This window comes from Lytechinus pictus, chromosome 6, assembly GCF_037042905.1.
Source record: "Lytechinus pictus isolate F3 Inbred chromosome 6, Lp3.0, whole genome shotgun sequence".
In the NCBI taxonomy this organism is placed as follows: domain Eukaryota; kingdom Metazoa; phylum Echinodermata; class Echinoidea; order Temnopleuroida; family Toxopneustidae; genus Lytechinus; species Lytechinus pictus.
Window position 1 is genome coordinate 16,589,252 of NC_087250.1, and position 13,451 is coordinate 16,602,702.

A 13,451-nucleotide genomic window follows, 5' to 3' on the forward strand; every position below is an offset into this window, starting at 1 on the left:
TTTACATTAGAAACGTTTGGATTTCCGTGGATTTCCGTCTAAATTCTATAAGCATCATTTTTTCCGATGTCTATGATGAAATGTGCCCTTTTATTCAAAATAAAATACTCTTTTTGACGTAAAACATATATGTTTTAGCTTAGAAATTCCCTCTTCTTGTAATCGCACTTGGCGCTCGCATCAATTATTGTTAAGTTTAGTTGGGTACTCATCCTTTATTCAAGGTTACAAAAATGCTAAGAATGTCCAGTTTTCAGGTTGGAATATTAAAAGTTCTCAGCTCGCGTTTCGTGCTCGCATTATTTGATTGGTGAGATTTGTATACCGTTCATGAGTCACTAGATGCAAACGTGTTCCTTTTCTGGTAAGTATATTAAAATTTTCCTCTTGCGTTTCGCGCTCGCATTAATTATTTAGTTAGATATTCATCTTTTTCATGATTAAAGAAAAACTGCTCGGAATATCCTATTTTTATGTCCTATTATATTGAATGTCCAAAGTTTGAGCTTGCGACTCAGGCTCGCAACATCTCGCAAAAATGCCTTTTCAACAGTAATTAGCGCCAAAAGGCGAGTTTTACAATTTCAGATTTTTTTTCTCGAACCTCTCTCTCTGGGTATTTTTTTTTGGTAGTGGCCCTTTGAGAAGTTAAAAATCTTCAAAATGCAGTAATGGAACAATCTTTTAATTTACAGAGCAATGACTGAGAAGAAGTTTGACATCAAACAGACATTTATACTCTACGAATTGATTTTATTTCGTTAGGATGCCCAGTCTAATTATACCTTGACGCACAATTTATTTTAAACATATCATAAATATAACTACTGGAATTTTAATTATACACTTACTGGCCTTTTCTTTGTTTTTATTTATTTCCATTTAAAAACAAATTATAATACATGTAAAAACAATCAACATAATATCATACGAAGTGGGGGAGTCACTGAAAGCTTACCTGCTTGTCAAGAGAGGCTCATGTTAAAATAAAACAAAAACAATGGTCCTTCTGATGTAAATGGAACACATCAAAATCATACAAATTAATATATAACAAAAACGAAGACAATGAGGTCTTAGGAGAGAGGTAATACAGTTAAATAAGTGAACTCATTTTTATACACTATGGCCCGTATTCTGAAGTCGGGTTTAACTTTAAACTCAGGTTTAAAGTTGTGGTATAAGTATGGACAGCCAATTGTTACATAATCACTAAAAGTAGAGATATCATACTTTCAGCTCATTCGGCTCTCAAATCATTCATAATTGAGTAGGAAGTATAAATAGACGATTGTCTTCCCCATCGATGATTCAGGAAAGAGCACAGTAAACATAAGAAACATACAACTTAATAACAAATTTGATACTTTTGGCTTCCCATACTTAAACCACAACTTTAAACATGAGTTGAACTTAAATCCTACTTCAGAATACGGGCCTATATATAAAAACATTCAGTAAAATCTCACCCAATATTGGGTTAAAGGGAACATGAATTTTTGCTGGGTATTTTTGGTATGCCATATTGGGTTATTTCAACGCAACATTGCGAAAAATTTACAAAATATTTGGTATCTTTTTATCCAACCAATATGCATGTTACCAATTTTCCCAATATTGATAAACCTTTTTTAGCGTGCATAGGTTGGCAAATACATTACATTTTATCTCACATACATGTATATTTGTTTTGTATCTTCTCTTAAATTGGTTTAAAGATTTACTACGGATATGCATGGAATCAGGTAAAAAGTTCCATAATAATTGATCTTCATAAAATATAGATGATTTGGTAACCTGTTTTCACATTATATCTTTACTACGAGTATGTACAGTACACCTTTATTACACTGTATTAAATAAAAAGAACGACTAAACCGCTTTGGGAAGAAGGTTATTGTAACAGTGATACATAAAAAAATGCAATATTATACTGAATCATTTCATAAATAGGAAGTATCGTTCTTAATAAAGGTTTTGTATGAGACAAATATTCAGAATGAGTTATCATACGAATAACCTTCTTCTGTAAGATTTTTTAAAATTTTATTTGTCTTCTTTACCCAGGGTAGCCTGTTCAGTGGTTTAGACACTGTTGTCAACCAGGGCCCTGCACAATACATATTTACATAAAACAATCAAAAGAACACATTTTATACAACACATTAAAAGTCGACATTGTTACACTGCAATACGAAGAGAGAAAAATGATTTGAGTTCTTGAAAAAGGAAGCAGTATTGGAAATTGACAGGAAAACAAGGAAAAATTAATAGGTATGTATTTTCATTATTATAGGTTTGTACGTTTTTATACTTATAAATTTATCAATTCAGTGAAAAGATATGTGCACGACTTAAACTAGTTTTACGAGCAAATCCCATAACCATATTACAGTAAAGTGTGATGTTATATATGATTAATACAAGATCGTAAGGGCCTCCTCTGATAAAAAATATAACTTAACTGAGTATTCCTAAGCTCTTTTTTAAAATTTAATTGTGACATATGAGAATCACAAAAGAGTTTTTCATATATTACAACACCTAGACAATTAACTTCGGTCACATAGTAAACATGATAAATGGGACTGTTTTTAATAATAGTGATCTATCATTGTGCACATTTTTGGAGTTGCTACCAAATATCATATATTTTGTTTTATCAACATTTAAAATCATGTTTTTGCTTTCTTCCATGTATCAATATTTCGCAAGTGATTATACATGGAAGATATAAGAATGTATCAGTTCCTGTTAAATAAAAAGAGAATTGTCATCTGCGTATAGTTTATATTTTATTTTATCAGACTATAAACAGTTAAAGAGATATCCTTTCTGTAAATAAAAAAGTAGCGGGTCAAGTATTGATCCCTAGGGCACTCCACCTCCTATGGTCGCCTGGTGTGATATTCTCACATTTAAAAATACATACTGTTGTCGATTGTGTAAGTAATCAATAAACCAGTGTAACGAAATACCTCGAATGCCGTGGTGAAATAATATTATGGTCAATAATATCAACAGGTTTTTTAAAGTCCACAAATACAGAATTTAATTCATTTTGGTTAGGTGATTCAACACTTATCCTACCTTACCTGAACTACGGTATACTTGCATGGGGTAATTCGTTTAATTACCAACTGGATAAATTGTTAATTCTTCAAAAACGGGTATTGCGAATAATTTGCAATTCTGACAGGTTAAGTCACACAAACATTTTATTTTTCAACAATAAAGTATTAAAGGTGCATGATTTATATAATTTCTTTTTAGGGTGTTTCATGTTTCAATTGAACTCAAATGCTCTTCCTCATGCTTTTACATCACTATTCCAAAAGAATCAACATTTGCATACTTACCCTACCCGACAGTCGTCATTCTTTCACTTGCATAGGTTGAGAACAGTGCTTAGGAAAAGAACGATGGTATATACTGGTCCAGTTTTTTGGAATTCCTTGGATATGACACTTAAGCAACTACAAAATTATAATATTTTCAAACATCACTTGAAAGCAAAGCTTCTTCTTCGATATAATGAAACAAACTGAAATTGCTATTTATTGGCATGCTCTATTGCATTTTTGTCCACAAAGCTTATTATCCAGCTCCGCTCACAATCATGACTTTGTTGACCAAAAATATAAACCATGAGAATCGCTGAAAACTTTGTACAAACATTTTATCAAGCATTAATTGATTTTATAACATTTTGAACTTGGCCAATGCATGTTGAAATTATGTTAAAAATGACAAATATATATATAACAATGTGTATCTGAAAAAAATAAATAAACTGAAAATTAGTTTATGGTGCTCTCCCGATGTAAATTGACTTTTCTATTCACCCCAAAAGGTTGCAACTGTAAAGTTTCATATTTTCACCAAAAAGAAATTGTATTATATCTTTATTCATCCATTCAAAATAGACAACGGTTTTGCATGGCCGGGTAAAAGACCGTGTCAATCAGGATGAAAATCATATCGCTTTGTAAATGACGTGTTGGAAGTAAGCTGTGTTTTCTGTATCAGTCATGTCCTGACGTACAAGATCGCCGTAGATGGCGTACTTGCGACTTGTTCCAAACATCTCCTTCAACAGTATACTAAAATTGTGAAGATAGACAGGTGCTAACTGCAATGTTTTCCTGTAAAAACGATAATGAACGTATCAATTGATAACACAGAAAACAATCACTGGCGGCACCAATGGGGGGGGGGGCATGGAACATTGCCACCCCTCTCCCATTGCCCCCATAAATTCGTTAAACTGGACAACAGAAGTATAGTAAATTCTGCCATTCTCATACAGAAAGATGTAAACATTATTGAGAATATTCAGCGTCAGGGTGCAAGGTGTGTCCTTCGTGACTATAGCAGAGAGTCCAGTGTAACATTTATGCTGTCAACTCTTCACTGGGATACCCTCCAACACAGACGCCTTCTTAACCAATGTGAAATTTTCTACAAAATTCATCACAAATTTGTTCAAATCAGCATGCCGTATCAGGTTAGGCTCAGCAGTAATTCCCATCCACAACGTTTACACTGGACATCAGCTTAAGTACACCCAACCCTTTTGTTGAGTGACTTGCTACATATAGGCGCGATAGCTCAGTCGGTAGAGCGGGGGTTTCGGATTCCGGTGACCAGGATTCGATTCCCAAGTGGTGCGCTAGTGCCCTTTGGTAAGGCATTTATCCTCATTACCAGGTCCCTCGGAGAGGACCTTAAGCCGTTGGTCCCCTGGTTGCTTGCTCACAGGCAGTCGTGCTTTCTTAGCAGTCAGGTAGAAAACCTCGGTATGTTTCCAAGAGCCATCCGTATTTGGAATACTCTCACAAACGCTGTTGTCAGTTGTAACTGTAACCTCTGTAGCTGGCCTCCGGGGAGCAACATTGCCTGTCGTTCAACAAAATGTTGGCTCCCCGTCTTACCTTAAGATGCTGTAAGAGGGACACACACGCACCACCCGTACACTGTATAGTGCACCAACAATACCTCCAAAGGATCACCACATCACCTGAAGCACTGGCAGCACCTGACACGCTCAAACCTATATAGGACGCGAAATTATTTTTCCCCCACCGCAGTTCCTGACCCCAAGTCTATAAGAATATTCATAACATGCGTCTTGGGCTACAAAATTTATTGTAGCCGCTCACGTTGCCACGAATTCAGCATCCTTAAATTACCGATACCCCTACATAAGCCTTAGGCTTTGATCTCTATTTAGGTCCAATTCTTGCACACTTATCAAATTGGCATCAATGACAAGACAAAATGCTAGGCTAGGCTAGGGCTCGGGCTAGCCTATAGTGTCATGGTTAACCTAGAACCGGTAAATTCCGAACTTTACGTTCCAAGGTTACCAAACTCTTGATCTGACGTAAGTAAACGTAACGTTCGGAATTAACCAGTACTAAGTTAACCGTGACATTAGGCCAGCCCTAGCCTAGTCTAGCATTTTGTCTTGTCATTTAAGAATTGGATTTAGATATAGATCTAAGGCCTTTGTAAGGGTACCGGTATTTGGAGGGTGCTGATTTATTCGTGACAACGTGAAAAACGCAATCATTTTTTTCACGCATGCGTACTCTTATTCCGAAGACTCAATTATATCATGAATATTCATTATGTAGAATTGGGGTCGGATCTGAAAATTTCGCCTCCAGGAGAGCGTGCACGCTTTCTGGGACAGTACTTCAAGGTGCAAGGTTCGACTTATCTTACTTTAAGTGTGCATCGTGTTATCGGTTAAGATCTGCTTTAGAATGCAAAGCTTTACCTTAGAAGTAATATTTATGGGTGCTCCACTGGGGTAAAACAAAAATAAGAAACAAGGGGGGGGGGCAGCGAGGAAGAAAATGAAAGTTAAGGGGAATAGTAAAACTGAATGAAATAAAGGGAGGGGAATGATTGCAATCATATATATAACAAAAACAAATGTTCTTCACTGTTTGCGCTAGAAGTGACTGTTGAGTGAGATAAATACATGGTCTGCTGGAAAAGATTACATTGGGCTTAAAATATCGATTTTTAAAGTCAATATGCAATTGACAAGTTTTCGCGCAATATATTTCATTATTTGTTTTGAGCGATACGCATCCTTGCTAAAGATTATGCTTTGGTCACACGGCCATGTTACAGACCTGCGGATGCCTTCGTATATTTAGATAATGAAAATGCGTAATTTTTACCCACAATAACGGAAATTTGAGCAAATTACCTATATTCTGCAGACGATATTAGTTATGGATGTTACGTATGAAATACGGATGTTACGGGTAAAATCTGCGAATGAAACCATCCGCTGCTAATCCTGGCACAGACACATGTAACGGACGATTTACGGATGTAACGGACGACTTGCAGACTTTAGGGATGACCTACGGACATGTCAACGTCCTCTGGCGTCCGCATCATCCGCATATAAACCTACGTGGAGCGGAACTTGCTTCAGTCGCATTTCATCAGGCCTGGGAGCTAGAATTGTTTACCATAGTGTGCTTAAATATGCTTACAGACTGATTGGAGATATACAGATTGTTTGCAAATATACAGAATGGAAAAAGAAAGTCTTCATTCAATATTTCTCCACAAATCATATCATCAAATGCAAAGTGCATGTAATATTTTACAAACAATATTACATATACTAAATAGGTTCATTATTGCGGATTGAAATAATCGCTAGAGGGTATTCATTTGTCTCGCAATCTACTATGGTCAACAAGGAAATTCGTGATCACTCTCGCAAAAAGTGTTCACTGGCTTTCTAGGAAATTCGTGATCACTCTCGCAAAAAGTGTTCACTAGCTTACAAGTTCACGAGCTTTCGAGTGCCGCTGCAACTCTTTATCAAGTGACACTTGATAAAGATAAGTGACACTTGATAAAGAGTTGCAGTGGCACTCGAAAGCTCGTGAACAATATTACATATGTATAGCAAACAAAATATATATATTTCTTGCGTGCTCATAACGCGTTCTATCTCATGCTGATATTTTAATTTCTTGGACATTATGAAAACGATAAACAACCATTCAAATACCTAGTTAAAATATATCATATTTATTATACAAAATATAAAAAAAAAAAAAAAATAATTTCTACCTGGTATACCATATACAAACTTTTTTTTGAGAGTGATTTTTTTAATCATCTAAAAATCGACGAGTGAAGAAGTCCAAGCTGAAGAAAATCCCCAAAAGGCACTCGAAAAATCCCCAAATTGGACTCTATATCCCTAAATTTTGTAATCACAATAATTTCTGAAAAAGTGAGGACATTTATCATGGTTATAGCCCAAAACTATAGTTAATATGTGCGTGTTTGTTCACACCTTACATATCAGATTTGTTTTTTTCGATTCAAAGTAGATTTGCAAAACTACCATTGTATCGTACAGCCAACCAATTTCAATGCAATGAATACATCAGTTGAATTGCGTAGGAAATGCGTGATGTAAATTCTATGATCTACAATAGATTGTATACTATTATTAGCATCATATTACTGAAAACTTGAAAATAAAAAAATCTTAGTGCTTTTCACCGAAACCTTCAAAAATCCCCTAAACTGCTTGAAAATCCCCAAATTTATTTTCATCCTCCCAAATTATTTTCAATCCCTAAACAAAAGGCTTTTCAAAATCCCCAAATTTTCAAATGGCAACACTGTTCCCAGAATAAATAGGCAATAGTTTTAGACTGTTTTGAAGAAAACAAACACAAATCAGATTTTAATGTACGAAAAGTTTTTCTTTTGCTTTTCATTTTTTTTTTCAATGGAAATTATCACATACCATTTCACAACTGAATTAAACCTAAAATTAATTAAGCAGACCAATTACAACAAAATTATCCTTTTATGAATTTCCCATAGACTTTGTACACGAAGTAAAAAAAAAAAGGGTCATTTTCGGCACGATATTGTCTCATAAAAAGTCATGTGGCGTCGTGATGCTAAACCCGTTTATGAATTAGGTGTATTATTTCAAACATCGCGATTGGCCAATACGCGTCACATGACATCCAAATTTTTTGTGCATTGCACTGCAGTGCAAAACGTGCGAAACGAAAATTGACATTGCACGCTCAAGCAAACCAGTGCGGTAGAAGTCCCGGGAGAAGTCCAACAAAACTTTACTATAACTTTTTAAGAATTTGTTTCTGTGTTGCTATTTTATAAAACAATTAATGCACTTGCTCTGTCGTGCGTACAAGTAAATGCAGAGAAAGCTCAGTTTCTTCAGGTGGTGCACACTGGGGACTCGCCGCCAGCGGCTCGTGCACAGTGCGGCGCCTTTTGCGTATCGCGACAGCGCCATCTTTCGATATTACTTTACCTCAGCTTGCCAAACAAACTCAGTTGTTGTTTTTTACAAGTGCACACCTAGTTACAAATAATGCGTAAAGCATTTTCTTTTATTTGAATGCAGGATAAAAGAGCACATAGGTGTCGTAGCCGGGATCGAACCCGGACTTACCATGTATAGCCAGGCGCCTTAGACCACTCGGCCACGGCACCTCCACTGAAAGATGGTTGCCTTCAGCAGTTAAACGATGTGGTCAGTATACGGACAAAGATTACAATAGTTTCATCACTTTAGTTGACAGTGTAAATACCCCTAAATATATCAAAGTATATACTTTTGTTTTGTTCTGAGGTGGGAGTGAATATTCACATACTTGTATTTAAAGAGCTCACTTGCAAAAGGGGTTAGGTCCATTTTCATCATTTTTTTTTTGTCTCAATGTATATATTTTTAGTAGCTCTATAAGGTGATACCAAAGAAAAGTAGAAATTCCCATTAAAAAGTTATCTAAAATGGCAAAGAAAAATAACTTTTTTTTCAAAAGGGTTTAGGTCCATTTCAGTTTGGTTGCAAAAGGGGTTAGGTCCACATATAATTTTTTTGGAAAAGAATATTTAAAAAAATATTAAGACAAGTAGATTTATTTTATACCCAATCTTATGTTCTCAAGGTAGTGTATCATGAAAATTTAGTTTCGCATAAAAATATTGCAATATGGGAGAATAAAAGAAATGATTTTCTTGGAGTGGACCTAACCCCTTTTGCGAACAAACTCTTCTGAAGAGCTCATTTGTCAAAAGGGTTTAGGTCCATTGTTACAAAACCTCTAAATTTTTAGTCTCTCTGATGAAAAAAAAAATGAAATTTACATGAAAACGTGAATAAAAGTGGCAAAGAAAAATCACTTTTTTAATAAAAATAGATTGGATTCATTTAAGTTTACTTGCAAAAGGGGTTAGGTCCACAATTATAATGTTTAAAAGTATATATAGAAAAAAAATAAAGACAGGTAGATTTCTTTTATACCCAATTTCATGTTCACATGATAGATAGATAGATAAATTTTATTTTCACACGGTAAAAAACCCAAACAGATACAGAGTCTGATTTGCATTGGGGCCATGCCATGAATAAAATGTACAAAGTTAAAGGCACCCAATCTTAGTATACATGTACATAAATAATACATAAAACATAATAATCGTAATTATTACCAGGTGATAATACAAAAAAGTTAAGTTTATACAAATAATTACGAATTGTAATCAAATGATAAGTTGGACATAAACAGAATATCTCCAATATGAATGCATAATACACAAAATATAACACTATTACAGGGTGAAATATTACTCAGATACATAATTATAGGGTAGTACATAATGACAGTTTAGTTTCTCATAAGAATATTGCAGTAAGTGAGAATGAAAAACACGGTTTTTCTCGAAATGATCCAAAGTGTACATAACCCCTTTTGCAACTAAACTCTTCATTTGAAGATCTAAGCTTCGAAGGCCGTGATGAAATTATTTGTTAGCCTTGTACAGGATGTGTGATCGCAAATTAAAAAACAAACATACTCTGTCCAATTTCGAAATTCTAAGTTAAACTATGGGTTTCGATGCCTCCATTAGCTTTTAATAGCTAAAAACTAAACTCGGAAATAAATAATACTAAAATTTTACATATTGATAACCATTCTTAACAAAGTGTTTCTGTATTTATTGATATTTAACACATTAATCACATTTATTGTTATGCATATTAAAACATACAAAATGATATTACTAATTGTGACGGTTACATAATTATGATAGATAGTAGACGTAATTTACATACAAACAAGCGATAACACTTGAAAAAATTAAAATTCAGTGGACAGCTATCATAAGCAAACGGGGGAAAACTGTTTTTTTTAACTTACGTTTTCATGTAACTTTTCAATGAAAACTATTTTAAGGGATTTTAATCAGACAATTGCTCATTAAAGTTAAATGATGCATGGATGTAAGCACATTTAGTTCCTACAGTGTATTTTCATTTAAATAATGATATTAATACTGATGATAATTATAGTGACTGCTGATAAAGGGTACAGATCCACCCATTGGTGCTCATGGCGCTTCAAGGTCAAGTCCACCCCGGAAAATGTTGATTTAAAAAATAGAGAAAAATCAAACTAGCATTACGTTGAAAATGTCATCAAAATCGGATGTAAATTAAGAAAGTTATAGCATTTCAAAGGCTTTCAATGGCTTATTTTCCACAAAACAAAGATATGCACAACTCAGCGACATACAAATGAGTCAGTCGATGATGTCCATCACTCACTATTTCTTTTGTTTTTTATTGTTTAAATTATACAACATTTCATTTTTTACAGATTGGACAATAATGGCCCACTTGACTGAACCATATAGTATTAAACAATGCTAATTTCTAATTTTTAGGGAGGAAATAAATATTGTTTCACTTGAAATTGAGGAGAAAATTAGAATAATTCATATTTCATATAACAAAATATAAAGAATGGTGAGTGGATGACATCATACGTCTCCTCATTTGCATACCGACCAGAATATGCACATAACGGTTTTGTGAAAGTAACTGGAACTTTAAAATGTAATAACTTTCTTATTTTACATCCTATTTTGATGAAATTGCACTGCAAAAACTCCGGTGATGATTTAACACCAGCCCGGAATCTATATATGTCCACACCAGAAATGTATTGAAACAACACCAGTTTGGAATCAAACCGATGTTGTTTGATACTAATTGGTGTTATATAAACACCTATCTGGTGTTAGACCAAAACGAAACTAGTGTTGTTTAACACTTTTCTGGTGTGGACATGTATAGATTACGGGCTGGTGTTAAATCAACACCAGAGTTTTTGCAGTACGTCATCGTTATGCTTGTTGGATTTTTCTCTTGTCATTCAAATAAACTTTTTGTTGGGGTAGACTTGTCCTTTCAAGAACGTACTAGATACATAAACATAAAGAGCTATTAAAATCAAATACAATTATACAATAATAGAAAATATGAATTTTAGGTTTGCATGGAATATGCAGAATTGTTTTCATCTCAATATCTTTTAACTTCTAGACTGTCTTAAGTATTACATATATAAAACACATAATGGGTTAAACGTGTTGAAATTGAAATAATTTAATATGCATTTTATCGAAAGTATGATATTGGATTTTGCATTAATTGTTAGCGTAAAAATTACCAGTGGATTAGGCATGCTTTGCATGAAAAAAGTATTTTGATTTCGTGTTTTACGTCATGTATACGACACCACTCCTCATGTGTATTATGACATGGTCTGAACATCACATGGTGTGATATATATGTGAACGTAACTTTCTTGTGTGTAGTTACCAATATGTAGGATGTTTTAAAGTGTCCTTTTTACAGTCCCAAATTTTTAATGCAACCCATTTTCTACTATGAAATAATAATAATAATAATAATATAGGATTTGTATAGCGCACGTATCCACCTTGCTAGGTGTTCAAGGCGCTCCTATATTACCCCGGCTATTAAGCTAGTCTACCAATTCTGGTGCGCACAGCTTTTTGAGGAATTACTTCCTGCCGGTACCCATTTACCTCACCTGAATCGAGAGCAGCACAGTGTGGATAAATTTCTTGCTGAAGGAAAACACGCTGTGGCTAGGATTCTAACTCACGACCCTCTGTTTTGAAAGGCGAGAGTCAGAACCACTAGACCACGACGCGCCCACATAGGTTTAAGACTGAGTCAAACGCACAAGGTAAATTGATTTATGTTGTTTTGCGGAAGACATATTGATAATACGCCGGTGAATCCACCTCTTCACATGACTTGAAATCAGCAAAAGTGTCGTATTCACAGTCTTCCCCAAAAATCTCTTTCAGAAGACTTAAAAATTTATGCGTCCGGATCGCTTGCAAAGGGATCGTCACTCTGTATAATTCATAAAACAAAAACAAAAACAAAATTGAAGTTAACATTTCATAAAATATATTTTCACAAAGTAATAATACTTGGGATATGTCGGACGGATTATAATTCATTTTCTGGAAACTTCTTTTAACATTATTTAACATTTTCTTTCAGCCTTGCAATTGGTAATGCAGGCAGGCCGAGATCTTGTTCTACAGTCAGACTACACACATTTTTTTTCGAATAGCAAAATTATCATATTTATCTATTCGTCGAGGGTAATCCAGAGTATATGTATAAATGTATATATATATATATATATATATATATATATATATATATATATATATATATATATATATATATATATATGAAGAGTTCGGTTGCAAAAGGGGTTAGAACCCAGGGGTCCACTTCCATTGAAGAGTGGGTACCACGCGTGGCCAAAGAAACAAGTCAAGAGGATCTCTTTTTTCAAGATAGGGCACGTTACGTAATATGGGTGTCAAAAACGATACAATTATTTTAAAAAGGGTATATAGTTCGCTTAGAAAGCTACGTGTATATGGTCCAATTTGCGAGGGTATAAAAAGACTAAAATGCTTTAATAAAGGATGTACTACATGTATTTTGCACCAACACTACGTGTTTAGGGTCCTGTGGGAGATGGAGCGGTCCCGGGAAACTTACTCATAAGCTGTTTGTTTGTATGCTTTTCTGATGTAATTATTGTAAGTCAAACAGGCATGTATTGCTGCTCATGCTGTACCTGTTTAGGGGGTCAAAGTAAGGGAATACTTGTCAATTGTACCGTTTTGTTTCCAAAACTTAAGGGAAGGGTTTTCAGTGGTGCATTTTCGGAACATGGAAAATACTAGGGTGCTTTTCGAAACCCCATGATCACGCATGATATCCACTCGTCCATGGAAGTGCTACCCCCCCCCCCCCCGGGAAGGATGACATTTAATGCGATTTACGGTTGAAAAATTTTGTTGATTCCATTAGCGAATTGTTATCTAGTTTATATTACAAAATATCATATTTTTGTTTTTGGCTGGATTGAAATGTGGAAAGAGTGTTTTCATACGATATGAGGTTCCCTTTTTTATTCATTATCTGCCTGAAGTGCATGTCAAGGTTAGGCATTTGTATCTCCATCGGCCTAAAAATGCTATTTACGAATTCGGTGGAAGTGCAT

The 13,451-nt window shown here is 34.6% G+C and overlaps 1 protein-coding gene across 2 annotated transcripts in view; it reads right to left on the minus strand.

The window, feature by feature from the left end:
- Nucleotides 1-9,340: 9,340 nt before the first annotated feature.
- LOC129262884 (glycine N-methyltransferase-like) overlaps nucleotides 9,341-13,451 on the minus strand; it is a 37,253-nt gene continuing 33,142 nt past the window's right edge. For both annotated transcript variants that reach the window (XM_064101055.1, XM_064101054.1), the window contains exon 5: nucleotides 9,341-12,274. In XM_064101055.1, coding sequence (XP_063957125.1) covers nucleotides 12,112-12,274 — 163 coding nt within the window. In that variant the 3' untranslated portion in view covers nucleotides 9,341-12,111. The remainder of the gene's footprint in view (nucleotides 12,275-13,451) is intronic.